This window comes from Sceloporus undulatus, chromosome 5, assembly GCF_019175285.1.
Source record: "Sceloporus undulatus isolate JIND9_A2432 ecotype Alabama chromosome 5, SceUnd_v1.1, whole genome shotgun sequence".
Classification (NCBI taxonomy): Eukaryota; Metazoa; Chordata; class Lepidosauria; order Squamata; family Phrynosomatidae; genus Sceloporus; species Sceloporus undulatus.
The window spans coordinates 109,874,469-109,889,228 of NC_056526.1; the positions used below are offsets into that span (position 1 = coordinate 109,874,469).

The window sequence follows — 14,760 nt, forward strand, 5'->3', positions numbered from 1 at the left end:
ACACTAGCTCACCATTCATCCCATCACATTTTGAATTTCCCACATTGAAACAAGAAGTCTTCATATTAAAAGGTAGTACGTTCCACCATTTGTATTCCAATCCTAGAGCTGGTTCAGTACCAGCAGGGCAAGACTTGCACTCTGCAACAAGAAGTAGACTATAATTAAAAGATATTAAAAAAATAAGCTAATATCAAAATGAAATGAAATGCTTTTCTAGGTATTAACAAAAATATAAGAAGTCACTGTTGTTGGATGTTTCTTTGCGTGTTTTATAAGTATGTGGATACTCAGAACTGTAACATTGTTTTCCATTAGAAATTTTGATATGAATCAAAAAGAAAAACCTTATTAGGTATGGTAATAATAACAAGAATTCACTGTTCTTGGATGCTGCTTTGTGGGTTTTATTAGTATGTGAATTCAGCCAAAAATTCTCAGGACTGTAACATGTTTTTCATTAAAAATTTTGATATATGTGACCTGCAAGAAGGCATCATAACTGGAGAACTTTTGAGAGATAGACACAGCAAGGAGGACAAACTGATAGCAGAAAGATCCTGGATGAGAATTTGATATTATTCTATGTTTGGTTGCTTTCACAAGTATATAATAACTAAAGACATTTCTACATAGCTAGAAAACTTAAGGAAAACTTATAAAGCCAAGTACTGTAAAATTAAAACATGCCAATAAAAGGAGCTCTTCGGAAGGTAGCTACAAATATTGCAATAGCTACTCATACAGGGCTGAATACAGACAGTAGTTATTTTATTTTATGTTTTAAAGAATTATCTTTTAAGTAAACTAAAAACAGACCAATAGAAGAATCATTGTACTTGAATAGCTGTGCATATGAAATTTAATCCCACATCAACTTTGATGAAATGGGTTTTGCAAATTTTTAAAAATGGTAGAAAATCATGGAAGATGTGTTTATCCCAAGATAGTAGTGAGATAAGTATGTAACATTGTGAGCAATAGTGTCTGTATACCTAAGTTTGGAATACTAGAGAAAAGTTATTGTCTGTCCCCAGCTCTAGAAGGCAACCAATATCCAAAACAGAGTCTTTAATCAGGTCTGATTCTCTTACCTCTTGTTCCATCAGAAAACATTCCCGGAGGACAAGGAGCACAGAAAGATGAGCCATTGTTATAGAAACCAGGGTTACAAGGTGGACATTCTCTCCTCTCTCCTGAAGGAGGCAGTTTCACTGCTTCAGGTACATCCTCCCTACATATCTTGGGCTCCACCCATTTGTACATGAGCTGAGTCTGAAATTATAGAGAAACATGATAAAAACAGAGGAATATTTTGATTAAGGCTTGATAGAGAGTGCATGCATGCAACAGCTAGCTATTACGATTAAGGACCACTGGCAACATGGTCTATAGAAAACGGACTAAACTTTTATTATAGAAACTCCAGTAAAGATAGGAAAACTCTCTAAGGATGCTAGGCTAAGTTAAGGTAGTACAGGAAGAGGACTAATAAAGGTTTTTCATGTGAAGCACTGAAAGGGAGGGGGAAGCAGAGAAAAAAGGTGGAGCAATCCCTAAAAATATCAGTCTAAGGTCCAAAACCCACTGCAGAAATAATCCAATTTGAGACTGCTTTAACTGCCCTGCCTCAATGCTTGGGAATTCTGGGAACTGTAGTTTTGTGAGACATTTAGCCTTTTCTTTAAACTACAATTCCCAGGATTCCTGAACACTGAGCCAGAGTAGTTAAAGCAGTCTCAAACTGGATTACTTCTGCAGTGTGTTTTGGACCTAAAAGAGCCTAGGATAGGTGGACTTGATACAAAGAGGCTTTAGGTCACTGAAACATTCATAAACCCTATCACTCCTGCATCCTCTAAGACACATTTAGCTTTAAACACTAACTCTAAACACATTGTTGCATTTGAGCAAGGCTAAAGCTGGTGTGCTGCTCACAAGCTGCATGTGGCCCCAAACATGTGGCCCCCTGAAACTAGTAGTTCCCTGGGCTCCTGGGAACATTTTTTAATAATAATAAATAGTGGATTTATTAGATAAGTAAATATGGGGAGTGAATCCCTTTCTAGGTCTTTCTCTGTATGAACTCATTGGCTGGTATCCACTTAGTAGCATACACAGCCGTAAGTCAACCAAACACCTGAAGATGTCTTTTTTTTTTTTTCAAATCAATGAGCAAGCTGGTATTCCCTTCCACCAACCATAGCCCCCTTGTCTTACTGTGGAGCTTTTGCAACCCCCCACCCCACCCACAGCCATGATGCACTTGTGCATGGTGGGGTCGGGGAGGAATGGAGAAGTTTCTGGCTATGGAGTTTATCATACACCTGGACTTCTGTTATCCTCCCATCGCCCAAACGCCACCACTCTGTGACAGGAGCTATTAAAGTGGAACGCTTCCATTTTTGTCATAGAAGTGTTATCGTAATTATTAGGGAAAGGTCCCTTTTTTTAATAACGAAGGGCTCTTTTCCTAACAATTACGATAATGCTTGATATAACTTTATACAGCCCAATCTGGAATTCATTCAATTTTTTCAATTTTTTGCATTAATCATTGTGCAATCACTCATTTGTACAAATGTTGTATATGTTAACACCATAGAAAAAGAAAACACATTTAGGAAGAGTTTTGTATCTAAGAAAAAAGAAAGAACTACTTAACTGCTTAGGGAGCAGCTGCAGGGGCTTGCAGTTGCTCAGAATAGCCAATTATCCTGTTAAATTTCGCATCTAATTGAGTCCCTTTTTCTGCATAAAATGAGACTTCTTCTATATATTCGTTCTATGTTTTGATAGAATAATTTCACTCTAGTTTGAGAGGAACAGCAGTAAAAAGCAGACGCATGGGATTGTGAACCTAATCAAAACAGAACACGAGAGCCCTGGGGAGGGACTTAGATTTCACACAGCTCAATTACACCACACTCTGCAATTACAGCAGGCCATTTTCAGGTTCAGTTGGAAATTGTCTTAATTCACAAGGTGGCTACAGAAAAGTCAGGCACCACTGTATCATGTAACCTTGAACATGTCTTATAAATTTGATAAGCTCAAACTGTTTGTTAGCTTACAAACACTCCTACCCAAGTACATTACAAATGCTTATCTTGTGAGCAGCTGGCAGACAACAAGAAGCTTTAAGAGCCAAGGAGCTAAAGATTGCTCCCCACAATGATAGGCATCCAATTTCAAGACAGTATTATAAAGCCACAGGGAGGAGATGAATCATAAGAGTTGGAAGAGACCACAAGGGCCATCCAGTCCAACTCCCTGCCATGAGGAAATACACAAAATACTCCCAACAGATGGACTGGATAAAAATCTCCAAAGGAGTACCATACTCTGGGCAGCATATTTCATTATCAAACAACTCTTACCATCAAGAAGTCCTTCCTAATATTTAGGTGGAAAATAATTCCTGGATATAACAACAGTGGAAGTCGAATGGGCACTGATTCATCTTAGGCTATGGCTTCTCACAACAAAACTACTTTTCAATGCCAGGGAGGGAGGGGGAATTATTGCTTTTCTTTCTTAGTTTGCATGTATAAAGGATATACCTTCTTTGCTTTAGTCTGTCACCCCAGCTCTACTCACTACTGTACCTTCTGCCCCCACCAACCAGAACACGAATCAAACCCTGCTGTTTGATGAAGGACACATCTACAATACATGTTTTTCACTGGCTATATCTGATGAAACATTGGATAATTCTTATAAAACAGCTGACAAAGTCTCTATGTTCTCCCAGGTCCAAACCTGATTAACATTCATTTTCTAATTTTAATGCTTAAGACCTATTCAGACATTGTACTGCCTGAGTAGGTTAAACTGGTGAGGAATGGGTGCATGCTAGCCCTGCCCATCTCTTCTTGTATTTCCATTGTCCATTGTGGGCAACAAGCTGAAGAAGAGAACCTCTGCCAAGAAAGGAAGCTCTCCTATTTGCACAGTTGGTCTCCATGTGAGAGAGTAACAGGAACTCGGGAGGAGGGTCAAAGGTAGTACACTCCCCTCCTCATATTTGTAGGCCACACAGGTAATGAATGTTTTAGTAATGGCACATTATAACATTCAGCAAGGTAAATGTCAGCAAACCCAAGGAACTGCAACCATTAGCAGTCCACTGGTCAATATACGATACGCACTTTTCCAAATACTTTTCACATATTCAAATGCTACAGTTTTGGGACATAGGAGAAAAAATATATGTGATATCAGTTAATATGAAGTTGTGCTAGCTTTGCATTTAGACAATTGAAGTGTCACAGGTCCCCTTCCATCAAGAAGGGTGTTATGGTACCTTCATTTTATTTAAGAAATAGAAACAGGGCTATGTCACCCAAAGTGGTGCATGTTGCCATGTCTACTTGTCTAAAAGGCAACGTGGTGGCCACTCAATCATCTGTGTACCAGAATTAAGGATAGAGAATGCTGTACATTTTAACCTGCTTCAGACAGAATGAATCACAGGAACTAGTGTGTAGTCTTAAGGGTAGTGAGAATTCTTTATAAAATAGTCCAGATCCTTTGAAGAATCATAATTCCTATAATTTATTTTATCAAAAACATCACAACTGATCTGAAAGTGATTTGGAATTAATTTAAATTTATTCACCTCCCATTATTGTCCTGTGTGGACATGTGCATTACAAATTTCAGAACTGAAATTAAATTTTGTACATTTTTCAAAACTTGTAGTTTTTGCTTTTGAAAACATTTTTAATCTCAAAAGGCAACTTTCAGATTTTACAACTTAATAGTGAAGTTAAAAAAAATCATCCACATTGATTGGGAACACAAATGATTATAATGTTGAAAAAATGCTACTGTAAATCAATTTCCAGATGGTATCAAATATCAAGTGTTATTGCAACAATCTCTGAATGCCAAATACTGAATGTATGGTTAATATTTATCAAGTATCTGCACATTCATTTAATATGTGGCAGCAAATTTGCATGTGAAAATCTAAGTATCTTTCTAGGGGGAAACACACAAAAAGTAGATGAGAGGGGACTAGCTAATTTGTAGACAAATGCTGCATATTTCATATTCCTGTGCAAAGAAATCAGAAAGAGTCAGCCAAGTGTAACAAGGGTTTGTAAAAGGCAAAACAGTGGAGAGTTGGACAGCTCCTATCACCATCAATCAATCAAAAGGCTCTGTGCACAGCTATTCTGTCTCTTTCTTCACTGAAAGAGCGTGGCCATCATGTTGCTTACTGGCAATTCCCTGAGGTAAAGTAATCACTGGTTCTGCTGAAAGAACGAAACAGTTTCCAGGTGGAGCATTCCTAATCAAAAAGCATGGTGCAGCCTTTATTTCCATGAAATTCAATGTTGTCTGGAACTCACAGCAAAGTCCATGGTTAGAATAGGCACAATGGAAGCACTCCCAACCACATCTTTGCACAAAGAATATTATACTTCTGTAACTAAGGGCTGGAACAGACAAGCATAAAAAGCTGACTTCCAGCCGGCTTGGGGGATGTGACGTGCACATGACACATGCCCCCAAGATGTGAGGAAGACAGTTTCATGCCACACATGGACTGACGTCTGGGCTCTCTAGCAGTGCAGTGTTTGGATGCCGCATGCTGCCAGAGCCCCTTAAAGTCAGCTTCCAGATGTGGCAGGGCCAAAAATCTGGCTTTCTGCCAGTGCAAAAAGGAGCGGCTGTTTGCTGCTTCTTTTTCAGCCAGCAAAAGGGCAGACTGCAGCCACGGCAAGCGGCTGCCATGGCCCAAATCCAGATTTGTCAGCGGTAATTTGGAGCCTCCCCTTTGAGGCAGTCTTTTTGCCCCAACTATATGTTAAAGTTTATTAGGTCTGGAAGGACAGATTTAGCGATATACAAAAGCAATGCAATTCAGAACTGTCTAGCTTAGACTCTCTAGGTGAAAACTGCTAGGTCTCCCAACAGTCAATACTGTAAAGACTCCTCTATAGAACAGTTGCAGGATGGCTTGCCACTCACCTTTCCATCCTGATCACATGGTGTGTGGATCTGAAAAAAGTCTTTGCTTGAGCATGGAAGACGTTCCATACACTGGCTTGAACCTTCATCTGAAAGCAAAAATGCAATGATAAAACAAAACGAAATCCAGTGAATTCAAGGAAAATTATCTGACTTAGCCAGATTTCAATGTTCCATTTGTATCTATTTGTTCATATTACCAGGAAATTATTTTTAAATTGTGTATCTCTACATTTCACTGTAGCTGCAGCCTGGTAAAACTCTCCCTTTCAGGGAACCAGCAGTTGCATGGTTTTGGTTCAGAAGGCAAGTAAAAATCCAGAAAACATTCTTGAACCTCCTTTCAGTCCTGTTAATTTTGTACTGAATTTTTATTGATAAGATGGGTTTCAGTTTCTTCCACCAACTTAAAATTGTTTTCACAAGTAGTTAGGGGTATAGGAACCGTGAAGGTTTTGCTATAAAATTTGAGTTGAAATGAAAAAACGGATGGGGGATAAATGGACAGACTGACCAACTGACAGACAGAACTGGTCAAAATCCTCCCAAACCCTCTCCAAGTGGCCCTCTAGAGAAATAATTTGCTATTAAACAATTCCTTTTAAAAACTCTCTACACCATTCCATACCATTTGCAGTGGAACCTTTCCCACCATCCTCTGAGCGAGCAAGATTACTGGATGCTCTCATCTCTGACACATTGGACTGGCTTGGGAAAACAAATAATTCAACAGTCTACACATATCTACAGACTCTTGCTCTGACTGACTTCTTCGAGCTGCTCCCAGTATCAAGCATCCTGGGATTTAGGATCAGCTGGCAAGCCTTTGCTTATGGTGCAATTGATGGTTGTGGTCTCTTAGGAAACCACACATGGAAGGGCCATCTCAGTAGAAGCTGTGGAAATCACTCCTGGTGGAAATCCCTCCTTCCTGTTGTAATTTAACCACCCGATTAAAATGTATTTATTTGTGCTATTGAGATTTAAGTTTTAAAAAGAAAAGAAAAAAGGGGACGGGGAATAAAAGCAATCAGGCTGCTTGGGAATAGTAAGGGGCAGGGAGGACATGGGGAGAGGTGGAGATATTGACACCACCAGACTGCCAATATCACAACTGCCCTGGCAGCAACATTTTGCACCTGGGGGCTAGCATGATTGAGAGTCCCCATCAAAGAAAATTGGTGCCCTAACCATGCTTCAGGGGCACAGCAGCTATGGGTTGGAAGCACCATTGTGTGATAAGTATTGTGAAAGGAATTTTTTCCAGCTCTATTCACAGTTTAAAGCCACATGTGATAATGTCCTATAACAACAAAAATACAGACACAAATACAAATACAATAAAACAAAACAAAAAAGGAAAGGAGGAACCAAAACTGAATAGGGTCACCATAAATCAAAAATGACTTGAAGGCACATAACAACAACAACAACAACAACACATGAATAAGATTTCAATGAAACTTTGGCAAATAAAATAAGAACAATGTTCAAGATGAAAACTGTAAATTCATGAAGCTAATCATTCCTTACCAAATGCTTCTCCAGAATATAGATTGAGTCTTCAATGAATCCTCAGATTCCCCATGTTCATTAATATATTAGATAAAACTAGTTGGGTTTCCCGGAATCCTTCCTTCCTTCCTATTATTTGTATGACTCTAAATGTACAAGTTAGTTTTTCCATTAAAACTATGTGCTACACCTTACTCTACTAGCTGAGGACATTTAGGCTTTTAAAGTCTTTCTTTAAGTTGTTTTTCCTCAATAACAGTTTTTTAATTGATTTTATTATCTGTTCATGATTGTATTATCTATTCATGACCTGAGAATTATGATTTCAATAGCACTTGTGTGTCATACTGTGTTTTCTAAGTTCTTAGTCACACTTGATAGTTGTGATATACATATTAATGAAGCATATTAAATATATAATCAGAATAACTGTCAGAATTAACATTATTAGTTTAATTGGCTGGAAGAGGTTCACAGTAACACCAGACATCAAAGCAGACCTTCAGTTCTCTTTGCTTCAAAAATAGTACCTGCGTAATGTGTTTCTTCATCACACTTAGTGCATTCCTTAGCACCCTTTTCAGAGTAAGTATTTCTAGGACAGAGTTGGCATGTAGAAGAGCCTGGCATGTTGCTAAATGTACCAGGTTTGCAAGGAAAACATTCAGATGTATAAGCCACCCCTGTAAAACAAAAATATAAATTTAACAGTTCAGAAAATATATAAGCATGAGAGCTGATGCAGCATAGTGGTTTGAGCACTGGACTATTACTCTGGAGATCAAGGTTCAAATCTCTGCTCAGCCATGGAAACCCACAGGTGACCTTGTGGAGGTCACACACTCTCAGCCTCAGATGAGGCAAAGGGACCTCACCCCTAACAAATTTTGTCAAGAATATCCCATGATAGGGTCACCTTAGAGTTGCCATAAGTCAGGAAGGAGGCATACAACAAGAAATATACAGGCAAGTATTTGGCAGCTATAATGGGAAGCTAGTGGTATGTGGTAGTAGACAATGTTGGACTTAGACCAAAAGACTTGGGTTCGATTCCCTATTCAACTATGATGTTCACAGGACTACTATGGGTTATTCAATATGTTTTAGGCTAATAGGATTAACATAGGAAGCTGCCTGATACTCAGAGCAGACTGTTTCTCTGTCTACCCCAGTATCATCTACTCTTGCTAAGGATGTAAAGAATACCCTTAAGCTTTCTTGTCCCTGACACAACAAGGCACAAAGTGACACATTACTGTCACATTAGTGTGTCACAAATGCTTAACATACGGTATTTCAAATAATAAGCATAAAGCAATGGCAATAAGCTACAATTTTTATTTTAAAATGATTTTAATGAACCGTTTTAAACAAAATTCTAGATTCTGACTAGATATATATTTCTTGAAGGTCATTTTTGTCAAAATGTTTCCCCAGGGCATAATTTTAAAAGCATATTTCCTTTTCGCCAGGACAGAGTCTAAAATAAGTACTGAAAGCACAGTATTTCAGGTGCAGGCCTTTGAATAAAAATCTAAATATATTGGTCTTTCTGCAAATTCAGTTATTACCAGCAGATGTCACCATTCAACCTGTAACTGAAGCAAAAGGAAAATTCAACACATGGTACTACCTTGGATTGCAGGATTGGGTTGGATTGCAGGAAGGTGAAGGAGGGAAAGTAAGTAGAAAGATGATAATTAAAAATGTGCATGTTCTGACAGAACAAGCAAGTTGCTTGTGAAAACAGCAGTCATGTAGAGAAGGATTTATGGATAGGATCAAGGAATTATCCCTCTTTGTTTTTCAGGAAAGGTTGCATAGTGGTCCTCTTTCATTTGGATGTTGTTGGCATAGCAGATTTTACTTAAGGCTTGCTTGGTGATGGGAAATAGATATTATTATAATTATTTATTGAATATGGGTCTTGTTTTATTTTGGTTGAATTGTTTTGAAAATGCAGGATAGAGAGCTCCATCCAAAAATGAAATATATCTGACACCACTAAACTGCAACAATGCTGTCTGCAAATGAAAAATCGTAATAAAATTACAGTTAAATCTACCATGTTGTATACCTTCGATCGTAACGTTTTTCACAAGTACAGGTTTCACCACCTGTGAACCCATCAGGATCCCTGTTGTCCTCCAGTATAATATATTAGTGCCTGATTTCAGTGTTACCTTTGAGAGGAGGAAGAGATGAAAGAATCATTAGACAAAATCTCATCTTGACAGAAGTGATTATGAAACAGGCTACAGCTCTATTCAAATATTTTCTTTTTTAACATAAGTAAACACGTGAGGAGCTGATAGTATTAACCTCCATCTCTGTCATTAGTAATCCAAAAAAGTACAAGCTCCTGGGTTTTGCACCTATCTTTCTTGCAAAATTCTCACATATCCCCAGTTGCTACTTACTTAATGGCAATAAAATTAATTCTTGCTGCACAAGCCAGCAAGGAGGCATAATCCTCTGAGTAATGGTCCAGGGAAAAAAATGGGATAACACACCCTGCTTTATTGAATTAGCTTGAAGGAAGTACTAAGCAAATAGTTCAGCCAAACACACTGAGATATCAATTTTAAAAAAACAAACAACAGTCACATTATCCCTCCCCCATCTACAAATCTAACAACTGAAAGAAACTATCCCACAGGAAAGCCTCGCCCTATTTACTTAGCTAACACATTTAACCAGGAATTTTCAAAAAGTGAGATAAGGCATTTGTCTGCAAATAAAAAGGTCAGCTCTAACCCGGACAAACATGTATCTCACACTGTAGTATATTTTTTATTTCTGAAAATTGCCTCTGGCTGAAACTCAAAAATCTTGACTGTAAACCTGTTAAACCTACTCTTTGGTATTTTGCATTATGCAAGCACAAAGAAGGGTGAAAGCAATTTCATTCAAGCACTGCCATAACACATGTACTTCAGTACATTCTGAGCTGTTTGTGATCAGTAAAGACTTGGGGGGGGGGTAGATAAGCAAAATAAGAAGAGACAGGAGTCCAATAGTCAACAATCCTAAATCCTTTTTAGAATGACAAAAGGGCAAAGCATTCCAGCTTTCACATCTGTCTGTGGGTCCATGACAGAAGCATTTGAGATTATCAGAAGGTGCTATGGGTCCAGACTCAATTTAATAACAGTTTTGGGAATCCAGGCTGAAGAAAGAATGGGGAAAGTCTTGCATTGCTAGCATTACTTGCAGTCCTAAGATTGTCAGTCCTCTAATCTATTCATTAATTAAGCCATCCAAGTTTATACTCACAGAATGAGAGCCCCATTCACCATTATCTGTTAATTTCACCCATTTATCACTTGTAGTATCCATTTCTTGGCACTGGTCATTTTGAATCTGTGGGTTTAATAAAATATGGGGGAACCATTAGGTTAACTTGCTGTGAACACAAGCAACAAAGTAAATTTTAAAAATCCATTCGTGGCATAGCCTAGTGTATCTCAGTAATCCTTATACTATCCTTGCAAAATACAGTGATATCCTCTGATCACAGACAGCATAGGGTTGGATATGTAGTTGAGAGAAAAATGAGTTGGCCTAAGATGATTTACAGTGCAATCTGGCCCATGTCTAGTGAGAAGAATGTGTCACTGGATTATACTTACTCTCAAATACATATATAAAACAGGAACTGGAGAACATATTGATCTCAGGGACCAAACAGCCCCCCAGAACCAATGTGGCAGGAAGTAGACCTAAAGCCCCTGCTTGACTTCACCAAGTTCCTCTCCAAAAGTCTCTCTTTTTAAAGATTTTAAAAAATATAGCAGAGAGGCACATGGGATTACATACCTCTACATAGAGAAAGGCACTCAGCTGGTTGCCTGTAAGAAGGGCTCCTTGAGGCACTGGCTGGACTGTACATCTGCTTTATGTTATGCTCATTGACCCAGTCAGCCAGTGCTTGAGGGAGCACCTCCTAGTGCCAGCTGTACTGCATGCTGGCTTCTCACACTGTCATCTTGATCAATGCAATCACATAAGTGCTGGAAAAAGTTTGTGCTGGAAGAGGAAGAAGAACCTGAAAAGGGGAGCTTCACAGACCAGGGTCTCTCCATCCCTGGTAAGGTGAGCTATAGCCTTATAGGGTAATTCTGTGCATGTCTACTCAGAGTTTGGTCCTGCTGAGTTCAGAGGGGCTTGCTCTTAGAAGACTATGCCTGAGATTGCAGGTTCAGTGAATTTACACTTTACAGCCACTGAATCAGGAAAATTCCTAGTTTATTCTTCTACATACTGCACTATGCCAGTTCTCAGGAGCCTATAACATTCCAGCATGCCAGCAGTGGACAAATGTGGCATATCCAAATGTTTGTGGACTCCTTTATTCATCATCATTTATGCTAGTTGGGATTGAGGGGAGGTGTAGGCCAAATAAGTATATGGCTGGTGAGTTACCCTTAGCACTCTAAGGATTCATTTTTAGCACACAAACCATGCAATACACTTGGTCACTAATCATATAATGTCAAACAAAGCATTATATCATACAATACTTAATTAAGTCATTGATTCCTGCCATAATGTGTAATAAAAGTAACTAACTTAGAAATCTTGAGTGGGGATGGGGGGTGGATTTATTTGTTATAGGTCCCTTGAAAGCTATCACCTACAGCAGGGAAAAGGAAACCTCTATTCCGAGAGGTAAGACATTTCTGATTGATAGCTGTTGGAAACAAACAATTGGGATTGGTACCAACTTTATGATCTGTGTTGGATGTTAGATAGGAACATAGAAAGTTTCTTTTATACTGAATCAAGACACTAATCCACGTAGCTCAGTACTGTAAACTCTGGCATTAAGTGCTGTGATAGATGTCTGCCAGAGACCCAGGACAGCCACTGCCAGACAGAATAAAATAACAAAATTGTGCCATATAAATTAACTTCAAATGTTCTTAACCAGCCACCTGCCAACATTTCACAGATAAACACTGGGGTAAGTATGGCCAAGCAACATCAGACTGTGGGCAAGATGGGGAAAAGTATTAATGAGTAAGAACAGATATGCAGGGAGAGGCTGCAGCAGTTTGATTTTGCTTCACCCTACTGAGAATGGGTAGGATTCCACCACCTCTTTTTGTCCCATCCCTGCTAATTGAGTGCAAACTACTTTTGCACTTTGAGCTCAGTTTGCACCAATAAAAGCAAGCCAACAACAAAAAGGGAAAGTGGGAGAGAAAAACTGGAACATTTTAAAAGCTGCTGAACAAGTGGGACTATAGAGGACGATTCAAGACTGTCCCTGCCAAATCAGAACAGCATGTGAGTATATGAACTGGCTGGGCACTGTCAGAAACAGGATACTGGATTGAGTTCATCTTTGACTGGATCCAACAAGGAAATTTCATATCTGTACAACATGCTTTGGAAAGCAGCTATAAAGGAATATATGAAGACAATAGAGAAATTTGACTGATTTAATTCAGTTTGATATATTCCCTCATGCATACCAACACCCTGGCAAACACAGCTACAGTTAAGTGAACATTTGTTATTTTTCCATGACTGTATCTGAAGTGGATTGCAACCCTACAGGGCAATTTTGCACTGCTCACTAGCAAATCACTGTTCAGGAAAATAGCAAAATTGTTCAATAGCAGTGCAGACAAAAATGACTGGCTATTTTGTAACAGCAGGAATTTGAAGAAAGTGATAATAATATGCTTAGTCTCTCTACAGCAATGATGTAGGAGGCCTCTCTGAGGTAACCCTCATATAAATAGCCAAAGCTTAATATTTCAAGCATATCTGTGGCACCTAAACTAAAGCAGAGGAAAGAGAGAAATGGAAAATAAAGAGGGAGAGAGAGAATTGTATAGACAGTACAAAATGTTGGATACCTTTCTCTAAAGTAGGCATGGGTACAGTATCATCAAGGCTGTTTTTGAGGCCCCAACCCTCCCAAACTCCCTAGAGCACCAATTTTTGGCCATAAAAATGGTTCCATCCAGAGGTTCACCTTTTAAGTGGGTAGAATCCTACACACACACTCCACCACCTACACATTTTGAGTTACATTAAAAAATACCAATATGGTATTTCAAAACAAAGTACTGTAGAATGCAGCTTCTATTTTTTATTATTTTTAAAACATTTTTAGCCATCCATGTTGCTCCCCAGAAAGTTCTAGTGGCATAAAATTAGCCCACAGATCAGTTCCAGTTGCCTATCCCTGCTTTCAGGAAACATCAGATGACATTCATATGGATTAGAAGTCCATTTGCGCAACTGGGACTTTCTCTTCCCATTCCTTGCAAGCCACTGTGCACCCCCAAATCTGCTCTGTAGGATTCCCTCACTTTCCAAAGCAAATTCTGAGAGTGTTTAGAGGTATTTGAGGAAATGAAGAATAACCCCTTTTCATTCCACTAGCTAAAGCAGTGCAGCCGGCAGGGAGGGGGGAACCTAATAGAATTGCACCTATAGAACAAAACCAACAAGGGAAGTTCTCCTGTAGCAGTTCCTACAGATGTGAATGTGCTGGATATTTTTTTTAATGTTTCATATCTTAAAATAATTGGGCCTCACTTATGGGTTATCTGAAAATATATAAACCATTAAAAGTAGGTAGTATATTTTTTGTGATTAAAAACTCTTTCTGATGTTTTATATCCAAAACATATTTCTGCACTTTAAGGAGCTTTTATTAATATTCTCAGCATTTTCAGGTACATGTTTTGGTTAGGTTGAAATGTGCCTGAATAATGGATTGCATCTCATAAATGTTGTTTGAAGACATTACCACATGCTATGTAACTGTTTTTTTTTTTAAAAAAGATGGAAATGCACTATCAATTTTTATATAAATGTGTACAAATGATTAAATATTGTGTAGCCATCTATTACTACAGTACTACACATTACAGTTGTCACACGGACACTGGTTAGTTGCTCAACATGAGATGCATTATCATAGGGGCATGTTTTCTCCATGAAGTACTCCTTTTTGCACCAACTTGGTGGAGGGAAAACCTTGCATCATAAAATACCTGATTTTTAACATATGCCTCCTTCCACCCATGAACAGCTCACAACATGAAAGCTATAGTCATATGGTGTGAAATAAAACATTCTATCAATGCACCAGTTCGTTGTTAACATGGCACTGTAAAAGCACTTAATAATTATGAAGTATATCTGAATGTTCAAGACATTTAACATGCATTATCATACAACATTCTGGTGAAACAGATTATCCCAAATGGGGTTCCCAGTTATTGAAATAAGAAAAAA

General features: G+C 38.5%; 1 protein-coding gene across 1 annotated transcript in view; it reads right to left on the reverse strand.

Moving 5' to 3' along the window:
- The window catches only part of ELAPOR2 (endosome-lysosome associated apoptosis and autophagy regulator family member 2), a 102,197-nt gene that overhangs the window by 18,948 nt on the left and 68,489 nt on the right, over window positions 1-14,760 (reverse strand). The window contains exons 5-10 of the mRNA XM_042469516.1: window positions 10,774-10,860; window positions 9,575-9,680; window positions 8,028-8,180; window positions 5,983-6,071; window positions 1,095-1,275; window positions 13-141 (exon numbers count right to left, since the gene is read on the reverse strand). Of these exons, the coding sequence (XP_042325450.1) occupies window positions 13-141; window positions 1,095-1,275; window positions 5,983-6,071; window positions 8,028-8,180; window positions 9,575-9,680; window positions 10,774-10,860 (745 nt within the window). The remainder of the gene's footprint in view (window positions 1-12; window positions 142-1,094; window positions 1,276-5,982; window positions 6,072-8,027; window positions 8,181-9,574; window positions 9,681-10,773; window positions 10,861-14,760) is intronic.